The sequence below is a fragment of the Podarcis raffonei genome, chromosome 7 (genome assembly GCF_027172205.1).
Source record: "Podarcis raffonei isolate rPodRaf1 chromosome 7, rPodRaf1.pri, whole genome shotgun sequence".
In the NCBI taxonomy this organism is placed as follows: Eukaryota; Metazoa; Chordata; class Lepidosauria; order Squamata; family Lacertidae; genus Podarcis; species Podarcis raffonei.
Window position 1 is genome coordinate 20,810,172 of NC_070608.1, and position 21,767 is coordinate 20,831,938.

The 21,767-nt window shown below is 43.8% G+C and overlaps 1 protein-coding gene across 1 annotated transcript in view; it reads left to right on the forward strand.

Annotated features, from left to right (window-relative positions):
• Window positions 1-21,767, forward strand: part of ANGPT1 (angiopoietin 1) — a 145,185-nt gene that overhangs the window by 72,685 nt on the left and 50,733 nt on the right. Inside the window, exon 3 of the mRNA XM_053395440.1 lies at window positions 3,109-3,230. Coding sequence (XP_053251415.1) covers window positions 3,109-3,230 — 122 coding nt within the window. The remainder of the gene's footprint in view (window positions 1-3,108; window positions 3,231-21,767) is intronic.

Consider the following 21,767-nt stretch of genomic DNA (forward strand, 5'->3'; position numbering starts at 1 on the left):
TTGGCCTGAATTGTAAGTTATTGTAGGGGCTTCTGTGACATGCTTAAGATTGCAAGTCATTTAATGTCCCATGTGTAAGTTCATGTCCAACAATACTTCTCCTGTTGTTTAATGGTGGTAGTGGAGGTGGCATGGCCTAGGGGAGAGCCAGCATGGTGTAGTGGTTAAGAGCGGTGGACTCGTAATCTGGTGAACCGGGTTCCCTTCCCTGCTCCTCCACATGCAGCTGCTGGGTGACCTTGGGCTAGTCACACTTCTCTGAAGTCTCTCAGCCCCACTCACCTCACAGAGTGTTTGTTGTGGGGGAAGAAGGGAAAGGAGATTGTTAGCTGCTTTGAGACTCCTTAAGGGGAGTGAAAGGTGGGGTATCAAGTCCAAACTCCTCCTCCCCCTCCCCCTCCTCCTCTTCCAGGGCTAAAGAAAAGACCAGACCCTTTCTGCCTGTTTTAGCTGTAATTAAGTAGGGACCCTGTTTGTACGTAGCTTTAAAAGAGGATTAGACAAATTCATGGAAGAGAAGGCTATCGCAGACTGTTAGGCAAGATGACTATGCACTGCCTCTACCACTGGAGGCAGTACTGCTCCTGAATACCATTTGCTGGAATCCACAGGACAGGAGGGGACACAGGTGGCACTGTGGGTTAAACCACAGAGCCTAGAGCTTGCTGATCAGAAGGTCAGCGGTTTAAATCCCCGTGATGGGGTGAACTCTCGTTGCTTGGTCCCTGCTCCTGCCAACCAAGCAGTTTGAAAGCACACAGTGCAAGTAGATAAATAGGTACCACTCCAGCGGGAACGTAAACGGCGTTTCCGTGCGCTGCTCTGGTTCACCAGAAGCAGCTTAGTCATGCTGGCCACATGACCCGGAAGCTGTACGCCGGCTCCCTCGGCCAATAAAGCGAGATGAGCGCCGCGACCCCAGAGTCATCCGCAACTGGACCTAACGGGTCAGGGGTCCCTTTACCTTTAATTTACAGGAGGGGAGAGGGCTCCTGCATCTGAATCCTGTTTCCCACACGCATTTGGTTGACCACTGTGATAACAGGATGCCGGACAAGATGGTCCATTTTGGCCTGATCCAGCAGGCTCTTCTCATAGTCTTATGTTCCCAACAGTCGATACCAAAGGCTAAGAGGTCTAGAGAACATCTGTTTGCTAATTGCAGTCCTGTTGGGAACCCATCACAGACAGGGCCTGGGTTTGAAGGGAGGAGAAAGAGAAGTCCACAAGATCAGCATCCCAGCTTCTGATACATGTCCGTTGGCCCTAACTCATTGAGAGCCCTTTGATATTATCTATCTGTTCACAATTCATAATTCTCCGCCACTCTTTCCCCTTTCCCTTACAGTTTCAAGCATATGGTATCTAGCAGATGCTGCGCATCCAGACTGTCTGCTTAAAACAAATGTATGCATGTGTGTAATCACTACACTGGCCAGTTAGTTATACCAGCAGAGTGTTTGAGATGGATCATATTTTTTGTATTCTCTGAGCCTCAAACCGTGTTTACAGTATCCTTTCCCGAAATGATTACTTAAAACGCATATCAACATATAGAGTAACAAGATCAATTACACAAGAAAGGACAATTAATTTAGTCTAGCTAGAGATAATATACACATGGTGATGACAATATAGTCTTACTCAAGCTCTCAGCTTCTTAGTTTTCCATGGAAGGGCTAATAAAAGTTTCATATAAGACAGCCTTAGCTTGTAGGTAATGGAATATGAGCATGAGAAATTGCTGGAACCAAAATCTTATATTTTTAATCTTAAGTCATAACAGAGAATAGAGGCTACACTATATATTTGAACTGCATTAGGAGAAAATAAGCATGTCAAGGTCAACTCACCCATCATCCTTGATAAACAAAGGCCGGCTTTTATATTACCAGAGCAGTGTAGATGCTGATCCCCATTGACTTAGTCCTGAAGTCACAGTATTAAACATAAGAATTGACTTTTGGCACACATACAATATAGGGGGGGGGATGCCCACTATCAGAAGGCAACACTAGAATTTATGCTTTACACAGGATTTCGGCCAAAGATTGTGACCTTTTTTTGTTGAGTCACCCATAACACCAACTATTTTTCTGGCAATGCTATCCAAATATGTAGAGAAGATATGTGTTGTGATACAACAAGATAAATGTGTATTATTCAATAATATTCTAGACAATCACCCATCAGAACCACCAGAGCCTTCTCTTTCTAATTTTATAACGACTCCCCCAAAACCTGATTTGATCATGCACGAATAAGTAGATTCACAATGTGATCCACAAGACAGAATTCTTGGATCTGAAGTGACTCATAGCTGGAGCACACATGATTTTGGGTCGTGGTAGAAAATAGTCTGTCTCCCTGTAATGACAGGTCTGTTATATCCTATGGCAACTCTACATTTGGCCAATGGTGCCTTCTTTAAATAACACGCATGCACCATGCTTGGCATGCAGAGACATGATGATTGGTGATGGTCCTATAAATTCTCCATTACCTGATTGGCATTGACGGCCTTACATTTTATGTGTATCTAGGAAGATTCCCCCATCCCCATATATAGGAAGGAATGGGTCCCCCCAAACATGTTTGGTTTAAAAGTGATCTGAGGTCTGAGAACACTGAAGGCTACTGTTCTAGGTGTTGTTGTTTGGTAAGGACAGAGGAAGAACCTAGTGAGGCTTAGAGTGACTGAAATTGAAGAAGCTCAAGAGAGGAATGTAGACTTACTTCCAAGGAGGTATGCAATATCTGAAGCTATGCTATAAATAAACCTAGACCAAACACAGCCAAAGAAATACCTTGGGACAATGATGTTTTGGAACTTCTGTTTATAGAACAGAAGCTGGGGAGCAGGTTGGCTTGTGTTTAAATTTAAATCACCCTGGCAAGCTTCTTAGGTAAATGCACTTCATAAAAGAACAATGGAAAACCTGTAGAGACCAAAATAAACTGTCCTGTTGGTGCGTCTCTGTTTTGCAATATTTCTCTTTTGGATCATCGTGATACGTCTGGGATCAAGCAAAGCAGAACAGCAATGTTGACTGCTAAAGTCAAAAGTATTGGAAGGCCTATCTATTATTTCTCGCTTGCCTCCTTCAGGTACTAAATCAAACGTCCCGACTAGAAATTCAGCTGCTGGAGAATTCATTATCTACTTACAAGCTGGAGAAACAACTGCTCCAGCAGACACATGAAATCTTGAAGATCCATGATAAAAATAGGTGAGTGCAGAGTTCTTTAATACTGTTGTAAAGCATGTGTGGAAGAACATTTTCAGTACCAAGAGGCCTTCTTACGGACATTCTCTAATTGATTGATTGATTGATTGGATTTCTTCTCCACTGTTTCTCAAAAAGGAGCCCAGGCTGGCAAGCAACGAAACAATACAATTATATATGAGACTATCAGGTAAAATGGCCAGTACTCTGTACTGTTATGCTTACAGTGACCCTAAACTTTTGAATGATACCAGTGGATGAGAGGCAGCAAGGTGTGATATTGGCATCTCAAAAGAACCTGGGAACCAGAAAGACTCATGAAGGGGCTCTGCTTCCCTTCACCCCCATGTCAATCACTGGGGGAAGGTAAATAATGAGCAGTACAGTTGGTGAAAGGAGTGTGAGCTATTCCTTCATACATTTGATACAATCACTGGCCCTGAATGAATGATAAAGCACTATATTGCTGTAGGTAAGTGGTAGCTAAAATGATGTCCCTCTGAATATGGTTGGACCCATTAGGGCAGGCTTCCTCAACCTTGGCCCTCCTACTACAACTCCCATGATCCCTAGCTAGCAGGACCAGTGGTCAGGGATGATGGGAATTGTAGTTTCAAAACATCTGGAGGGCCGAGGTTGAGGAAGCCTGCATTAGGGATGTATGAATGTGCCTCATTCCATTCCGACGTTCATTCATACTGACATATTGGTCAATATGCTCAACTGAATTTTCTTTTCCCCTTGTAATATGCTACCCGCTTCATCATTCACGTAAGTAGAATTATACTGTATATTATTTTTGTGGTATGTAATGCCATACATAGACACCATATTTTGATATTCATTTTTTTGGCATTATTTTCCTTACATCTCACTTCTTTGCAGTTATTTCATTGTGTTTATTTCAATGTAGTCCTCTCCTTTGTGGAAAGGCTGCGCTGCACTGTGCTTACAGTGGAATCCTCTGACATTCCTAGTGCTAATCAATCGCAGCTAGCATGGTAAATGAGAAGATTTGTAGTCCAGCAATGCTGTTGATTGGCTTGCGGAAACCATGGCTCTCAAGATATTGGTCAGTGATCAGGGATGATGGGAGTTGCTGTCTAGCAGCATCTAGAGAACCACAGGTTTAGCTACACCTGCTCTAGATCAATGGGGAGAAATTGGGGCAGGGGGCGGGGAGATTGTGGAGGACTATATTTATTCATCTCCAACCTGAACAGTTCATGGTTACCCACCTCTCCTTCCTTGCTTCGGAGATATCTTTATTTCTCTTGTTGATCTTGGAATGAGATTGTCACCCCCACTTACATTCATCACTAGCATTGTTTTTAACTTTAACATCTATAGCTAGGGAAGGGTCTATGCATACTAAATCCTTGGGGGGCTTTTGGGGGAGGGTTTTTCTCATTCTTTAAACAAAGTGCTACTTTTAAAAAATGAAAACCCTAGGAAGTCTCCCAGGTATGAAGAAATTCCTACTTTGTCTGTGGGTGGCCTCATGTCACCGCTCTGTTGATTGGCAGAAGGCCACCAACTATAGGGGGAATTCTATATGGCCCTATCAGGAGTATTGGATATGGAGCAGAGCTATTCATGTCATCTTAAGAAACATTGTTCCATGTAAAGGCAGGAGGTAGCTTAAGAAAGGGACAAATAGACAAATGAATTTGGATATTATTATGCTTTCCCAAACCATTCCAATTATTAACTAACATCAAGGACTGCTTTTTGTGCTGTTTAAAATGTACTTCTTGGACAATTGCTGCACAAACACACACACACATGGATATTCTCAAAGAACCTAGGAACAGCTTCGTGCTTAGCAAACAGTTTGCATGTATTCAGAGATGCTTTTAGCAGGACATTCACAACCTGATTGTATCATTTAGCAGAATCTTTCTTTCCATTAATTGCACTTAGGAGATGATAAAACAATCTCATAGAGCGATATCGCATGATTCCTAAATGACTAGTTTATCAAGCAATTATTGTAGTCACCAAGTAGTTGACTTGGTTGTCACTAGGGATGGATGGAACAGTCTGTTGCCAGTCAATGCCTGTTTCACATGTTTTCATCCCATTTCCACATTGATCTGGTCATTTTGGAGGTGGGGAAAGAATCCATATGAAAATTTGTAATAATAATAATAATAATAATTTATTATTTATACCCCGCCCATCTGGCTGAGTTTCCCCAGCCACTCTGGGCGGCTCCCAATCAGTGTTAAAAACAGTACAGCGTTACATATTAAAAACTTCCCTGAACAGGGCTGCCTTAAGATGTCTTCTGAATGACAGGTAATTATTTATCTCTTTGACATCTGATGGGAGGGCGTTCCACAGGGCGGGCGCCACTACCGAGAAGGCCCTCTGTCTGGTTCCCTGTAGCCTCACTTCTCGCAATGAGGGAACCGCCAGAAGGCCCTCGGCGCTGGATCTCAGTGTCCGGGCTGAACGATGGGGGTGGAGACGCTCCTTCAGGTATACAGGACCGAGGCCGTTTAGGGCTTTAAAGGTCAGCACCAACACTTTGAATCGTGCTCGGAAACGTACTGGGAGCCAATGCAGATTTCTCAGAACCGGTGTTATGTGGTCCCGGCGGCCACTCCCAGTCACCAGTCTAGCTGCCGCATTCTGGATTAATTGCAGTTTCCGGGTCACCTTCAAAGGTAGCCCCACGTAGAGCGCGTTGCAGTAGTCCAAGCGTGAGATAACTAGAGCATGCACCACTCTGGCGAGACAGTTTGCGGGCAGGTAGGGTCTTAGCCTGCGTACCAGGTGGAGCTGGTAGACAGCTGCCCTGGACACAGAGTTAACCTGCGCCTCCATGGACAGCTGTGAGTCCAAAATGACTCCCAGGCTGCGCACCTGGTCCTTCAGGGGCACAGTTACCCCATTCAAGACCAGGGAATCCCCCACACCAACCCGCTCCCTGTCCCCCAAAAACAGTACTTCTGTCTTGTCAGGATTCAACCTCAATCTGTTAGCCGCCATCCATCCTCCAACCGCCTCCAGGCACTCACACAGGACCTTCACCGCCTTCACTGGTTCTGATTTAAAGGAGAGGTAGAGCTGGGTGTCATCTGCATACTGATGAACACCCAGTCCAAACCCCCTGATGATCTCTCCCAGCGGCTTCATATAGATATTAAAAAGGATGGGGGAGAGGACAGAACCCTGAGGCACCCCACAAGTGAGAGCCCAGGGGTCTGAACACTCATCCCCCACCACCACTTTCTGGACACGGCCCAGGAGGAAGGAGCGGAACCACTGTATGACAGTGCCCCCAGCTCCCAGCCCCTCTAGACGGTCCAGAAGGATGTTATGGTCGATGGTGTCAAAGGCCGCTGAGAGATCCAGCAGAACTAGGAAACAGCTCTCACCTTTGTCCCTAGCCCGCCGGAGATCATCAACCAGCGCGACCAAGGCAGTTTCAGTCCCATGGTGAGGCCTGAATCCCGATTGGAAGGGATCCAAATGGTCCGTTTCCTCCAGGCGTGCTTGGAGTTGTTCAGCAACCACCCGCTCAATCACCTTGCCCAAGAATGGCAGATTTGAGACTGGGCGATAGTTGGCCAAATTGGCCGGGTCTAAAGATGTTTTTTTAAGAAGCGGTTTAATGACCGCCTCTTTCAGCGGGTCTGGGGAGGCTCCCTCACAGAGGGAAGCATTCACCACCCCGCAGAGCCCATCGCCCAGCCCTTCCCGGCTCGCTTTTATCAGCCAGGATGGGCAAGGATCAAGGAGACAGGTGGTCGGTTTCACTTGTCCAAGCAGCCTGTCCACATCCTCGGAGGTAACAGATTGGAATTGATCCCATGTAACAGGACCAGACAGAACTCTAGCACTCTCCCGCCCTGGCCCTGCTCCCACGGTGGAGTCTACCTCCTTCTGAATCTGAGCGATTTTATCTGCAAAAAACTTTGCAAAAGCATTGCAGGAGATCTTGGGGTCCCTACCGGGCCCCGGTGGTACAGGTGGTTCCGATAGATTGCGAACCACCTGAAAAAGTCTCCTGCTGCTGTTTTCTGCAGATGCAATGGAGGCGGCGAAGAAGGCACTCTTCGCCGTCGCCATTGCCACTTGGTAGGCTCGACGTTGAGCTCTAACCCGTGTCCGGTCTGATTCAGAATGAGTTTTCCGCCACCGGCGCTCTAGCCGTCTCAACGATTGTTTCATCACCCTCAGCTCCGGGGAAAACCACGGGGCTGTCCGGGCTCCATGCAATCGGAGAGGGCGCTTCGGAGCCAGACAGTCAATAGCCCTGGTTAACTCCGCATTCCAGCGTGCCACCAGGGAATCAGCTGAAAGGCCATCAACTTGGGATAAAGCATCCCCTACCACTCTCTGGAAGCCAATTGGATCCATTAAGTGGCGGGGGCGGACCATCCGAATCGGTCCCAAATACTTACTTAAATGCATATTTTATCACAAAATGCAAATTCACATTTTCTTTCAATATAGACATTTCTAAGCATATTTTACCCTAAAATATGTATTTTGGTACATTTTTATAAAAGAAAATAACCATATCACAATATGTGGAAAAATCCAAAGTTTAATTACAGGCTCATCAATGTAGTTTCTCCCCCAAAAGCATCCCAAGGATTTAGTATGCATTAGTCTGGCAATTGTTAAACAGACCAGTTTGCTTAAAAAATGTGGAGCAGCACCCTTAAGGACCTTCATGTCACAGGAAAGCACAACAGCCACTCATGCCATTTTTCCATTCTGTTGCAGAAATGAAACCCCAGAACCATATGGGTGGGGTAAATTACATAGGTGTTTCCGATCTGATATTCATCCCACCGGGAAAGACAGCAACCTTTCAGTGAAATTTGCAATTGGATCTGCTCACATTGTTCTTAGCATTCAACCACTCTTGTACAACCAGAGTTAAAGCTGTGGGAACGTGGTCTCTGCATCATTGTGGTAATGCATAAAGGCCACTTTGTTATATAGGAATACTGGCCCTGTAGGAAGGCAGAGCAGGGAGATCTAGACCCTTTATAGGTAATGTGCTCTATCAACTTTTGCTTCCGTATTATTGAATTAGCTGCAAGACCATTACAAAGCTTCAGTGTCAAAGTGGAAATGTGTGTGGCTTTTTAACCCCCTGACCTACTGATTGTATTAGTGACCTGCCAATTATCGGCTTAGGCCTAAGTATTTATTTAGAATGTGGAAAAGGCAGAGATCCCTATAGGTGATAACTGGTGTGCTTAATATTTTGCATTTATTTATGTGCTTTAACAATGTGTCACAGCGTTAAGATATGTTTGGCAGTAAATAAACATGGCCTGCCTTGACCTCTGTGTGTGGCTGCATCGACTTACACACTGATGTGCCCTTTTAATGTGATGAAATAGCCTGGCCTTGAATATGGAAGGAAGGGATGTGTTGAAAATCAACCTATTTTCATGCTGCAGTTAAACGAGGGAAGGGGAGCAGAAACTGTTTGTTCAATAAAGCTGAATGCAGTAAGGTCCATTAATAAAATTAGCAGGAGTGAGCGGACTGGAGAGATCATCTTTTCTTGTTGTAGAGATCACAACTTTTTCACTGTCTTGCTTATTTCCAAAAAGCGGTTGAATTGGAACAACAGGATTGAGATACTAGGCTACTCAGAAACTTCCCTATAGATAATGGAGAAAAGTTGCCTAGCCCATAACCCACAAACTGGTTGAATTGAAAGTTTGGATAATAATTGAGTGAGGATGGTTCCTCACTATGCTTGTGGCATTGCCCCCTTCTAATGTTTTACCCAGATTTTAGAATCTGATTTTATTTCCAGAATGGCACTGATGCCTTAACTGTTCATTATACCTTAAACAAATAAAAATAAAATAAAAACCCAGAGTTTGTTCAGACCCCTGCACATAATCAGTTTGATGCAGTTTGCAGTTAACATCTTTTTCCTTTGCGGATTATGAATGCAGACCAGTGCATATTCACTTATTGTTTTGTTGTTTCTGTTTTAACTATCTATTTGTGATTTTATCTCATGTTTTAATCTTGTGTATCACCATGAGATCGTTTAATGCAGGGAAGTATATAAATCTAATAAATCTAATAAAAATAAATAAATATGCACTTAGATTAAATCACAGCACAAAAAGGAATCTGTGTGATTGCACAATCACATCACAGTTCTTTTAATCAATGCATGTACTTCAATCAATGCATTTTTCATACATAACAAAATGCAGGCAAAACTATCACATCTGTTCTTTTCAATGAACTGGCAGCATGCATGCTTTGGAAAGCAGAGTCCAACTGCAGCTCAGAGCAAAAAGTATCTGCATGTGAGATCATCACCAAGAATGATCCATGCCAGGGGCGAGTGAAAGGTAGCTCGTGATCTGTTTGTGGACTGGCAACTTCCAATTGTTTAACAGCGGCAATGGCAAAATGGCTCCCCCCAACTCCAAATTATATTGCTGAAATGAAGAAAATGGGGGAAGGAGGACACACAGGAGTGGGGTTTTAGGGGCTGTGCAATCGGTTCTGGTACTGAAACAAATCCTTGAGCTCAAAATTCTTTAATTCTAAGTACAGTTGTACCTTGGTTTACAAACGCCTTGCGAGTCAAACGTTTTGGCTCTCGAACGCCACAAACCCAGAAGTAAGTGTTCCAGTTTGTGAACGTTCTTTGGAATCCAGACATCCAACAGGGCTTCCACAGCTTCCAATTGGCTGCAGGAGCTTCCTGCAGCCAATCAGAAGCCACACCTTGGTTTCTGAACATTTTGGAAGTCGAATGGACTTCTGGAATGGATTCCGTTTGACTTCCAAGGTACCACTGTATGTCTTTTGCATCCGGGTTTGATTGGTTGATCTTAAGGTTCTAGTTGTTTTTTAAAAGGCTATGAGTCATGAGGGTTATGTACTACCTTCGGTGCCAGAGACAATATGCCTTTGAACATGATTTGCTGAGAATCATGAGTGGGAGAGGACCACACCACTCATGTCCTGCTAACAGACTTCCTGCAGGCCTTTTGTTAGCCACCACGACTAAATGCTGGACTAAAGGAACATTTGGTCTAATCCTGCAAACTCTTCTTACGTTGTCGAACAAAATAGGTCTTGTCAACTGAGTTTGCCCATCCTGATCTACACATGTTTCCTATCCATCCCCCCACATACCAATCTTCCCCTGTAAGAATATTGTAATTTAAGGAGCAGCCTTTCGTTGGAAAGGATATCCCTGCCTTTCCAACACAAGGGCTTGCGACTGCTCAGCCATGAACAAAAAGTGCTTTAAAAAGGATTTTGGCATGAGAATTGCCACAGCAGCGACATTATGATCCCTTCACCAATTTTTTTTTTAAAAAATCTGTAGTGTTAGTATAATGCGCTGTCAAAAAACATCTGGTGCTATAATATTCCGTGCAAGAGGAATGTGTAATACCTTGGACGTAATTTTTTTTTTATAGATGCATTGAAAACTATGGGCCAAAACATACATGATGTGGTGGGACATCTGTAATCAGAGCTCTTGATGTTCTATTACAGCTCTAAGCAGCTGTGGGACCCCCAAAATTAGATGAGGGCAGTGGCACCAGGAGGTGGTGCAGTGTTGAAACCTTTGTCTCTGTGCTGTTTTCCTAGTTAAAATATGTCCCTTCCCCTGAAGTCCCGTTGGGGGAAGCTAATAAGCTCAGGAGGTCCCCTTTCCTCCTAGTAGAGCTAATAGCAGCTTGGGCAGGGGGATTTTGGTCAGGGAAACAGAGCAACAGGGAAACACTGGACATCATTTCCCCCAGCACCCTGCCCCATTCCAATTCATGCCACCCCACAGCTGGTATCCTGTGCCTCCACAGACGGAGACAATATGTTTCCGAATACAAGTTGTTGGAAACTATGGGAGGGAAGATTCCTCTTGTGCTCATGTCCTCCTAGCCGGTTTCCCACAGGGACTTGGGTGGTCACTGGGCCATTGGCTTGATCCAGCAGGCACTTCTGATGTTCTTCTGCTATGAAGCCTTTTTAACAAAATAAAATTAAAAGCCAGGAGATCTGATCTCCTGCATCACATCAGCAGCACCTCTGCCTGCGAAATCCCCGCTATGGAAAGGCTCTGTGGGCTCCTCTGTTACGGCGTTTTGATTTGCGGCAAAGCCTCAGTAGCTTGCCAAGCTTTTGTTTTTATCGCATTCCTGCTGTTTGCTTGCATTCTGTTTGGCTCTGTGTAAATGATCCCAATTTGTATTGCTTGTTATTTTGTGGTGTGTGTGTGTGTACATGCCTTCTAGGTGGCCCCATTGGCCTGAAAGGTGGGTTGGAGAAATGCTCTTATGACTAAATAAAATGTCCAGTTTACATCCCCCCAATACATATTTTATTTCAAAATTCAAAGTTACATTTTGTCACTCAACAGTTAAAATCCTATTTAATAATAATAATCTTATATATTTATATTTACATGCTGCCCATCTGACTGGGTTGCCCCAGCCACTCTGGGTGGCTCCCAACAAAATATTACAAACACAATAAAACATCAACCATAAAAAAAAAACTTCCTGGAATACTGTTGCCTTCCCACTCACCCATCCTCAATGTTTATAATCAAGATTGCATACAGTTTCATTCTAAAATTCCATCACATCCAGTTTCATCTTCTTTAATGGTTTTCTTAATAAGTTCTGCTGTTTTGTCCCCTTAAACTTCAAACCCCACTGTGGACTTCACATATGGAAAATTACTTTTTAAATAGACTAGAAAAGGTTTCCAGTACTCCTTGAAAGAGCCAGTTTACATCTTCACTAAGAAATAACATGTATTTTATTAATAACAGCAACAACCGCAACAAAATATGCCCCATCAGGTAGCTCAATGCAAGGGATTGCTTACGGTTGTTGTTTTTTTGAAAAAGGATGACAACTCTTACTTCTGATGTTTGTGAATTGCTTTATTTGTTTTAAAATACTTGTAGGCTGAATCACCAAGTTTCACTGAACCGTGTTCCACTTATGTGCTAAGAAATCAAAACAATAAGCCAGATAAAACACATTGACCTCCTAATACAAGACAGCAGAAGGAAAGCTCTCTCAGAGAAGAATATTGCTGACGTGAATGCCAAGTTTCAAGCCATTCAAGCCCCTTGGGGGGGGGGAACTGGCTTCTGGAGGTGAGGCAGTAAAAGATTCTGAAGCCATGAAGCCACCACAGAAAAGGCCCTGTGCCTTGTGCCTGTCTGTCTCACAGATCTAAGTTGTAGGTGAGCAAGGAGGGCTCCCTTTGTTGATGTTAATGTTAATATTTTTAGCAGAACCAGTAAGGGAGTGAGACTCGAATTAGAAAAAAAAAGTGTGCAGATAAGCTCAAGGTCAAGATTGTCAGAGAATTCCATCTCTAAAACAACCATTCCATCTTCATAGCAGGTGAAGTGTCATCTCGAATTCCCTTATACATATAAAATACAGTAAAAATGTATATGATATGCAGGGCATTTATCCCAGTGATGGCAGTTATCTGTATCTGTTGGGCAGACTAAATCTTATTATCTGTACTTTTAAAATGTCCAGGCTCTTGAGAACCCTAATATATCTCTAAGTACTGGTCCACATCCTGTTCTCAAATGCATCTGAGTTAAAATCCTCTTTAAACTTCAAGCATGGTCTGGACCGGATTAGCAGATCTACCTTGCAAAGGAAATTGTCTGAATCAAGCAATCCTAGCCCCAGGGGAGAATCATCAGGGCTGCTTCCACGGTCTACTTCATCACCTTTTTTCCACAGTAGCTACAACAGAGAATTTTTTACATTGGCCTTTCTGTCTAACCTCTCCCTAAGAGTGAAGTTTATTAGCAGAACAGGGAGAAGGGGGTTATGTATACTCTCCTGCTGATCCACCCTGCTGGTTTACATCCTGACAAATGTAACGCACCATTTCTCCGGTAGAAAATTGATTTCGGGCCTCATTTAAGATCAATAGACTTGACAGCATTAGATAATATTGTGGCATTTGAGACTAGGAACTAGCGGCTCTTAAACGTTGTCATCTAAAGGAATATGCCCCCTAGCTAACATGCCCTAAAGACAACACACTTTTCTTTGCACCTTTAACCTGATCTTGCTACATCTAAAGCCTATTTCAAATGATCTGTATTTCCTATGTGGGCTGTAGTAATAGACACAAGCATGATCATTATTCATGAAAATCCACACGTGGCCTTCTTGCTTTTCCTACATGCTCTCCATGTAGGAAACGTATGATATTTGAAGCATCCCTAATTATTTCCTTGAAATAGGGATGGATCTGTCACGTTTTGTTGTCACAGGCTCATTTTCCCAACATTAAATTGACTTCTCCACATTTTTCAGCAATTTGCTAATTCTTTTTCAATTTGCTAATTCTTTTTTCAGAGCCAGTGTGGTGTAGTGGTTAAGAGCAGAGGACTCGTAATCTGGTGAACCGGGTTCGCGTCCCCATTCCTCCACATGCAGCTGCTGGGTGACCTTGGGCTAATCACACTTCTCTAAAGTCTCTCAGCCCCACTCACCTCACAGAGTGTTTGTTGTGAGGGAGGGAGGTAAAGGAGAATGTTAGCCGCTTTGAGACTCCTTAAGGGGAGTGAAAGGAGGGATATCAAATCCAAACTACTACTACTCTTCTTCTTCTTCTTCTTCTTCTTCTTCTTCTTCTTCTTCTTATTATTATTATTATTATTATTATTATCCTCATGAAAATTTATCAGCATTTTTGAGTGAATTTTTCCCAGTAAACACATTTTTATATGCAGGGTTTTGTTTTTTTTACTAATGTACCTGTTTTTTCAAGAACCTTATAATTTCACAAAACACATGCAATTAGTTTCCCTTAAAAAATGCCAACACTTGATCTTATCAAAAATTTAAAATAAATGGAATCCAATTCTTGAGCTGGCCGCAGTGTGCCCTGCAAACTCTGAAGTAGAAGGCTGATAGAAGGTCTCAACAGCAGGACTTTATTCTCTGCTGGTATTTCTGCCTTTAAACATGGCTTCGAAATCTACCATCTAAATATAGGCCTGTGGTTTCATTGTGAGGTTTGTTGTGCAGCTAAATAAAGGAGACATGAAATTAGTGGTCTGACCACCGTTGACAAGTAATTACCATGTTACTGAGAATGTCACCCTTTCTGGATCTGCATGCCACCCTGAACACTTCAATATGGTTTTCATTGCCCTTTCTGCAGAGAGAATCATTAAGGCAGTGCGTATGATTCCCTTATCTATACACTGATTCTGAAATTAATGCAAAACCACATTTGTAAATATAAACGGGAAGGGGAAATCTAAAATACCCAGACTCTTTATTGCACTACATGAAGCTGACATGACTTTCATGAAGTCATAGAATCATAGAATCATAGAGTTGGAAGAGACCACAAGGGCCATCGAGTCCAACCCCCTGCCAAGCAGGAAACACCATCAGAGCACTCCTGACATATGGTTGTCAAGCCTCTGCTTAAAGACCTCCAAAGAAGGAGACTCCACCACACTCCTTGGCAGCAAATTCCACTGTCGAACAGCTCTTACTGTCAGGAAGTTCTTCCTAATGTTTAGGTGGAATCTTCTTTCTTGTAGTTTGGATCCATTGCTCCGTGTCCGCTTCTCTGGAGCAGCAGAAAACAACCTTTCTCCCTCCTCTATGTGACATCCTTTTATATATTTGAACATGGCTATCATATCACCCCTTAACCTCCTCTTCTCCAGGCTAAACATGCCCAGCTCCCTTAGCCGTTCCTCATAAGGCATCGTTTCCAGGCCTTTGACCATTTTGGTTGCCCTCCTCTGGACACGTTCCAGTTTGTCAATGTCCTTCTTGAACTGTGGTGCCCAGAACTGGACACAGTACTCCAGGTGAGGTCTGACCAGAGCAGAATACAGTGGCACTATTACTTCCCTTGATCTAGATGCTATACTCCTATTGATGCAGCCCAGAATTGCATTGGCTTTTTTAGCTGCCGCGTCACACTGTTGGCTCATGTCAAGTTTGTGGTCAACCAAGACTCCTAGATCCTTTTCACATGTAGTGCTCTCAAGCCAGGTGTCACCCATCTTGTATTTGTGCCTCTCATTTTTTTTGCCCAAGTGCAATACTTTACATTTCTCCCTGTTAAAATTCATCTTGTTTGTTTTGGCCCAGTTCTCTAATCTGTCAAGGTCGTTTTGAAGTGTGATCCTGTCCTCTGGGGTGTTAGCCACCCCTCCCAGTTTGGTGTCATCTGCAAATTTGATCAGGATGCCCTTGAGTCCATCATCCAAGTCGTTGATAAAGATGTTGAATAAGACCGGGCCCAAGACAGAACCCTGTGGCACCCCACTAGTCACTCTTCTCCAGGATGAAGAGGAACCATTGATGAGCACCCTTTGGGTTCGGTCAGTCAGCCAGTTACAAATCCACTGAGTGGTAGCATAGTCAAGACCGCATTTTACCAGCTTCTTTACAAGAATATCATGGGGCACCTTGTCAAATGCCTTGCTGAAATCAAGGTAGGCTACATCCACTGCGTTCCCTTCATCTACCAGGCTTGTAATTCTGTCAAAAAACGAGATCAGGTTAGTCTGACATGACTTATTTTTCAGAAATCCATGCTGACTATTGGTGATCACAGCATTCCTTTCTAGGTGCTCACAGACTGTTTGCTTAATGATCTGCTCCAGAATCTTCCCTGGTATTGATGTCAGACTGACTGGGCGGTAATTATTTGGGTCCTCTCTTTTCCCCTTTTTGAAAATAGGGACAACATTTGCCCTCCTCCAGTCTGCCGGGACTTCGCCTGTTCTCCAGGAATTCTCAAAGATGACTGCCAGTGGTTCTGAAATCACATCTGCCAGTTCTTTTAATACTCTTGGATGCAGTTCATCTGGCCCTGGAGACTTGAATACATCTAGACTAGCCAAGTATTCTTGTACTATCTCCTTAGTTATTCTGGGCTGTGTTTCCTCTGCTGAATCCTTTGCTCCAAATTCTTCAGGTCGGGCATTGTTTTCTTTATCGGAGAAGACTGAGGCAAAGAAGGCATTGAGGAGTTCAGCCCTTTCTGTGTCCCCTGTTTGCATTTCACCATCTTCTCCTCTGAGTGACCCCACTGTTTCTTTGTTCTTCCTTTTGCTGCGAACATACCCATAAAAGCCTTTTTTGTTGCTTTTAACCTCTCTAGCAAGCCTGAGTTCATTCTGTGCTTTAGCTTTTCTGACTTTGTGTCTACACGTGTTGGCTATTTGTTTGAATTCCTCTTTGGTGGTTTCCCCCCTTTTCCATTTTTTGTACACATCCTTTTTTAATCTTAACTCAGTTAAAAGTTCTTTAGATAGCCACCCTGGCTTCTTTAGGCACCTTCCATGTTTCCGTCTCATTGGTATTGCCTGAAGTTGTGCTTTTACTATCTCCCTCTTAACAAACTCCCAGCCATCATGAACTCCCTTTCCTTTTAGTATTACTGTCCATGGGATCTCACCAAGCACTTCCCTAAGTTTTATGAAGTCGGCTTTCTTAAAGTCGAGAAATTGAGTCCTAGTATGCTTGGCTGCTCCTTTCCGCTGTATAGTAAACTTCAGAAGAGCATGATCACTCGCGCCTAATGATCCTTCCACTTCTACCCCACTAACCAGGTCATCAACATTGGTTAGGACCAGATCTAAAATGGCTGTTCCTCTTGTTGCTTCTCCCACTTTCTGGACAATGAAGTTGTCTGCAAGGCCAGTGAGGAATCTGTTTGACCTTATGCTCTTGGCTGAGTTTGACATCCAACAAATATCCGGGTAATTGAAGTCCCCCATTACTACTATCTCCCTTCCTTTTGCATGCTTGGCCATCTGTTCCAGGAAGGCATCATCTATGTCCTCCGTTTGGCTTGGGGATCTATAGTAAACTCCCACAATGAGGTCACTGTTATCTATAAATGGTCAGATGTGTTGTTGCTTAAGCAGTAAAACATCTGTAGGCTTCCTCATTCCACAACATCCCAGTCAGTGGGGTTAAAAATGCTACCATCTCTCTTCTTTCCTTGACATAGGCAACATTCCACTAATCTAACTCCCGTGGCCGACTCATTACTGGGAATTAATTTACTGTTATGTAAAATATTGTCTGGGAGGTAACAAACAAGACAGCATGCTGCATTGTGGAAATCAACAGATATATACAGACACCCCCACTTAACCTCCCTCCTCAAGGAAGCAGTACATCATAGATCCTTTGAAATCTAAGCTTTCCTGAATTTTGCAATGCAGGTCTTCACCCAAGCAGTATGTACAAAAATGCATATACTAAGATAAAGTGTGTGCGAAAGTGCACATGCACACAACAATAACATAGAAACATGCATTTGATTCGGGGAAAGCACTTGCAAAAATGCGTATATTTTTCAAAACATACACAAATTTTTACAGTCGTACAGACTGTACATATTTACAGTCGTACCTTGGTTCTGGAATGCCTTGCCACTCAAAGTTTTTGGCTCCTGAATGCCACAAGCCCGGAAGTGAGTGTTCCAGTTTTGAATGTTTTTTTGGAAGCTGAACATCTGACGCAGTTTCCCCGCTGCTTCCGATTGAGTGCAGGAAGCTCCTGCAGCCAATCAGAAGCTGCACCTTGGTTTTCGAACGTTTACAGAAGTCGACTGGACTTTCGGAACGGATTCTGTTCGAGAACCAAAGTATGACTGTATTAGGAAAAAATACCACATTAAAATGTTGGCATATTTTCATGAGGATCTACCAAAAAAAGAAAAGCAAAAAACAAATTGTTGCAGAAATGGTGTATAGAGGGTTCAGTATGTGGGGGACACTGGTGGCGCTGTGGGTTAAACTACAGAGCCTAGGACTTGCCAATCAGAAGGTCGGCAGTTCGAATCCCTGTGACGGAGTGAGCTCCCATTGCTCGGTCCCTGCTCCTGCCAACCTAGCAGTTCGAAAGCACATCAAAGTGCAAGTAGATAAATAGGTACCGCTCCGGTGGGAAGGTAAACGGCGTTTCCGTGCGCTGCTCTGGTTTGCCAGAAGCGGCTTAGTCATGCTGGCCACATGACCCGGAAGCTGAACGCCAGCTCCCTCGGCCAATAAAGTGAGATGAGTGCCGCAACCACAGAGTCAGTCATGACTGGACCTAATGGTCAGGGGCCCCTTTACCTTTACCTTTACCTATGTGGGGGACAGCTTTCTTATGAGCATCCTAGAAAAGCCAAGCAGAAGTGGTTGTAAGAATAAGAACTGCACTAACTGCTTTGAGCTTCTCAGAAACATCTGGTTGGCCATGGTGGGAAGCAGGGAGGCTGGACTCAATCGGCTTTTTGCCTGATCCAGCAAGGCTCTTTTCATGTTCTTCTAATCCATAATCCCTCCTACTTTTCACTTTGTGAGACAGAAAGTTATGCTTTTAGGAGGTGTGTTTCTTGTACATCAAATGTTTTATAATTTAAATGGAAAGCATATTTGTGTTTCATTTTCATTACTTTTCCTTTCTAGAAAAATATTACTCCAGAGTGTAGAAGCAGATCCATGGCTTTAATTAAGTATATGTTTATCATATGTAACATCCCACATTGAATGTCTGTGATAGTCAATAAAAACAATAACATATGGATACTATTATATCCCGAGGTTTGGGTAGATGAACTGTGTTCAAGGCACTCTGCCACTGATCTGTTATCCAGAAATAAAAGCCTTAAGAGGGATGTGGGGGGAATTTCAAATTAAATCTTGGATAGCACGTGGATCACTGGCAGTCTTGAATCCACTGGTTAGTCTGTGAATATAAAAAGCATGATCTTTGGCATACGGAATCAAAAGACTGGTCTGCAGATGGGATATATTTACATCTTCCTTGTTATAACAGGAAGGTTTTGATGCTAAAACTTCCAAGCAGCACCACATGAGTGGTTTTATGATGCTGAGTCTTGATGCTAATACTGGACTACCACGAGTAGTCCATTGCTATAGTGTCCAGTGGAACTCTGGGGCAAAATGCACATCCATTTATGAAGATGCTCCCCAATCATCTCTGTAAGACCTGGTGATTAGGGATGTGAGTGAAGATTATCAGGCGCAGATACAGCTTTTAGGAGCTCACAGTGCTCACCTCAGAGAAAAGTGAGTGGGAGAAGAAAATGTCCCATTTAGATTTGCAGTCCCCCAACCCTCTTCCTTCCTCTGAAACCAACAAAGCCCATAGCAGTGATGTGCCCACAGGGAGAGGAATGGGAGAAAGCCATATATTTTCCTCTTTCAGGCTAAGAAGGAGAGCAGGCCAAGAAAAAGGATGTCGGTGACCCCTTCGTAAATGTAGTTTCCAGAGAAAGATGTAAAGATGCTTGTGATAGAAGAACCTTGGCTGTTTGGAGACCTACCTCAAAAGGAGAGGCAACTCCTCCAAACTCCGAGCTTTCTATCCCACTGGGAGCAAGATCTGAGTGCGGGTGGGAATAAAAATCCCATAATAAGGAGGACCATGGTTGTCGGTTTCAAGCCAAAAGTCAGAGGAATTGGCCACCCTCCAGGTGCCCGGCTTGAATCCTTGTTGACCTCCCTGTCTGCGACTCCCGGCAAGATCAGGCGAGATCTCAATCGGCGATCCTTCTCAACGTGAGAAGAACACACCACTCCTCCCCTACCATCCCCAGGGAGGGGAGAGAGACAGACAGAAATGTATTTACATGCCTTTATTCCTGTCTTTCCAGCAGTACAGAGAATCGTGTCTGCACTCTCTCATCACCAACAGCAGAGAGAGAAAAACTCCTCCCATGTACTTCCAGTACAGATCATGTGACACTCTGAGCTAACATCCGGTGCTCAGTACACTGAATAGACTGTCCTTTGTTCCCACGGTACAGTCCCAAAACATCAACATCCTGTTTGGCTTTCCAGCCACCTGGAGCACTCTGCTGCATTGCTCCTTTTTCGTAACAGGTCCCACATGGGGAACTTTCCAGAAAGGGCTGCATTCCAGTGGCGGGTGGGGCCAGAGAGAAAAGTGGCTGGCGCAATGGAGGAGACTCTTACTTTGGACATTTCAACTACACAAAAACCAGGGGTTTCTATACGTACCTGCCTCCTCCATTCAGGGAAGCAATAGGCGTGTTTGTAGTTCAATGACATTCCGGTTAGGCCCAAACACTTGAGGAGAGTGTGGATCTGGGGTGTTGAGTTGTGTGACCCTGAGAGGGGTCTGTGGAGAGAGTACTGAGGGTCAGAGAGGGACGCCGAGAAGGCCACATTCTGCCCCCAGGTCCAAGGTTCCCCCGTCCCCGTGTTGTAGCCTGAAGTTCTCAATGAAGAGTGAACGCCCTCTGATTCACCATGAAAATATATTTCAAACATGCACAAGCCAACTTCACTGAAAGAAATTCTGGCAGAGTAAAGTATCATGTTAGCTTGTGCCTAATTTCCTCTTTGGATGAACTATTATATTCTTTATCTGGATCACCTTTGCTGTGTCGGTTTTCACTTCCCTGTTCTCTAAAGACGCTAATCTGAGAACAGTTAGGGTGCCATATTTCCTCTGACACCTCACAGAGAAATTAAGTAGATTTGGAGAAACTGATATTTTTTAACTTTAAATGTTATTGGATTCTAGTACAACTAAAGACATGGGGGCAAGGGGACTCACGAGGATCTGGGTATCACTCTCATTTACAGAGAGAGAGACAAGATCTTACATCATCTTGCTTTTTCTAAACACATATTTAATATATTCCTGTATGCTGTACATGTTATCTCACTTGGAAATCTGAATCGTAATAAAATGCGCGCGGGGGTGGGTGGGTGGTATTTTTATTTTCCATGCAGCCATAGTCAGTCTAGTCACCTTTACTCTTTAGCCAAATATTAGTTTTCAGATAGGAAACCATTCACATTATAACGATGGTATGTTGCCAGGTGTCAAGGTTTGGCCATGTTTGTCAGCAGTATTATCCAGAAACAGGCCTGCGTTATGTTGCTCCTCTGAGGATGAGCAATGAGGGGCTCACTAGGCTTTTCGAAACTCATTTCTGCTCCCTTTGCCATTTCTCCAGCCAGTAACCTCCAAACTGTCTTGAAATCACACTTTAAATGCAACTCAGTGCTGTATTTTAGTGTAGACTCTTCTGCTGTAATGATAAACTGTGGTCGGGGGGGACCCATCCTGTTTAACCACCTGTGGCAAAACGTGAGGTGCCCTTTCCTGCAGAAGCCTCAGTTGCCTAGGTCACATGGCAGTGGCTTCTTCTGGCAAGATCTCACAGAACTCTCACGAGATCTTGCCAGAAGAGGCCATTGCTGCACAAGTGCTGCCCCGCAGGATTCCACCACCCAAGGTGGCAACTTCAGCCCACCACATGGGCAGGCATGCCTTGACTATAGTTTTTAGTAATAATAAGGTGAGCTTTGGGCTAGTGTGCTTCTCCTTCACTCCTCCCCCCCTTATCCTCTTATTCTTTGCAGATGCTAGCTGCCCACTGTATTGGGAATCCCCCCTCAAAAAAATTGTGTATTTTAACAGAAAGTTGCAGTTCAATGCTGATGCATTTTCATGAGGATGTATTAAAATAAAAAGTTGCAAACTGATGTGG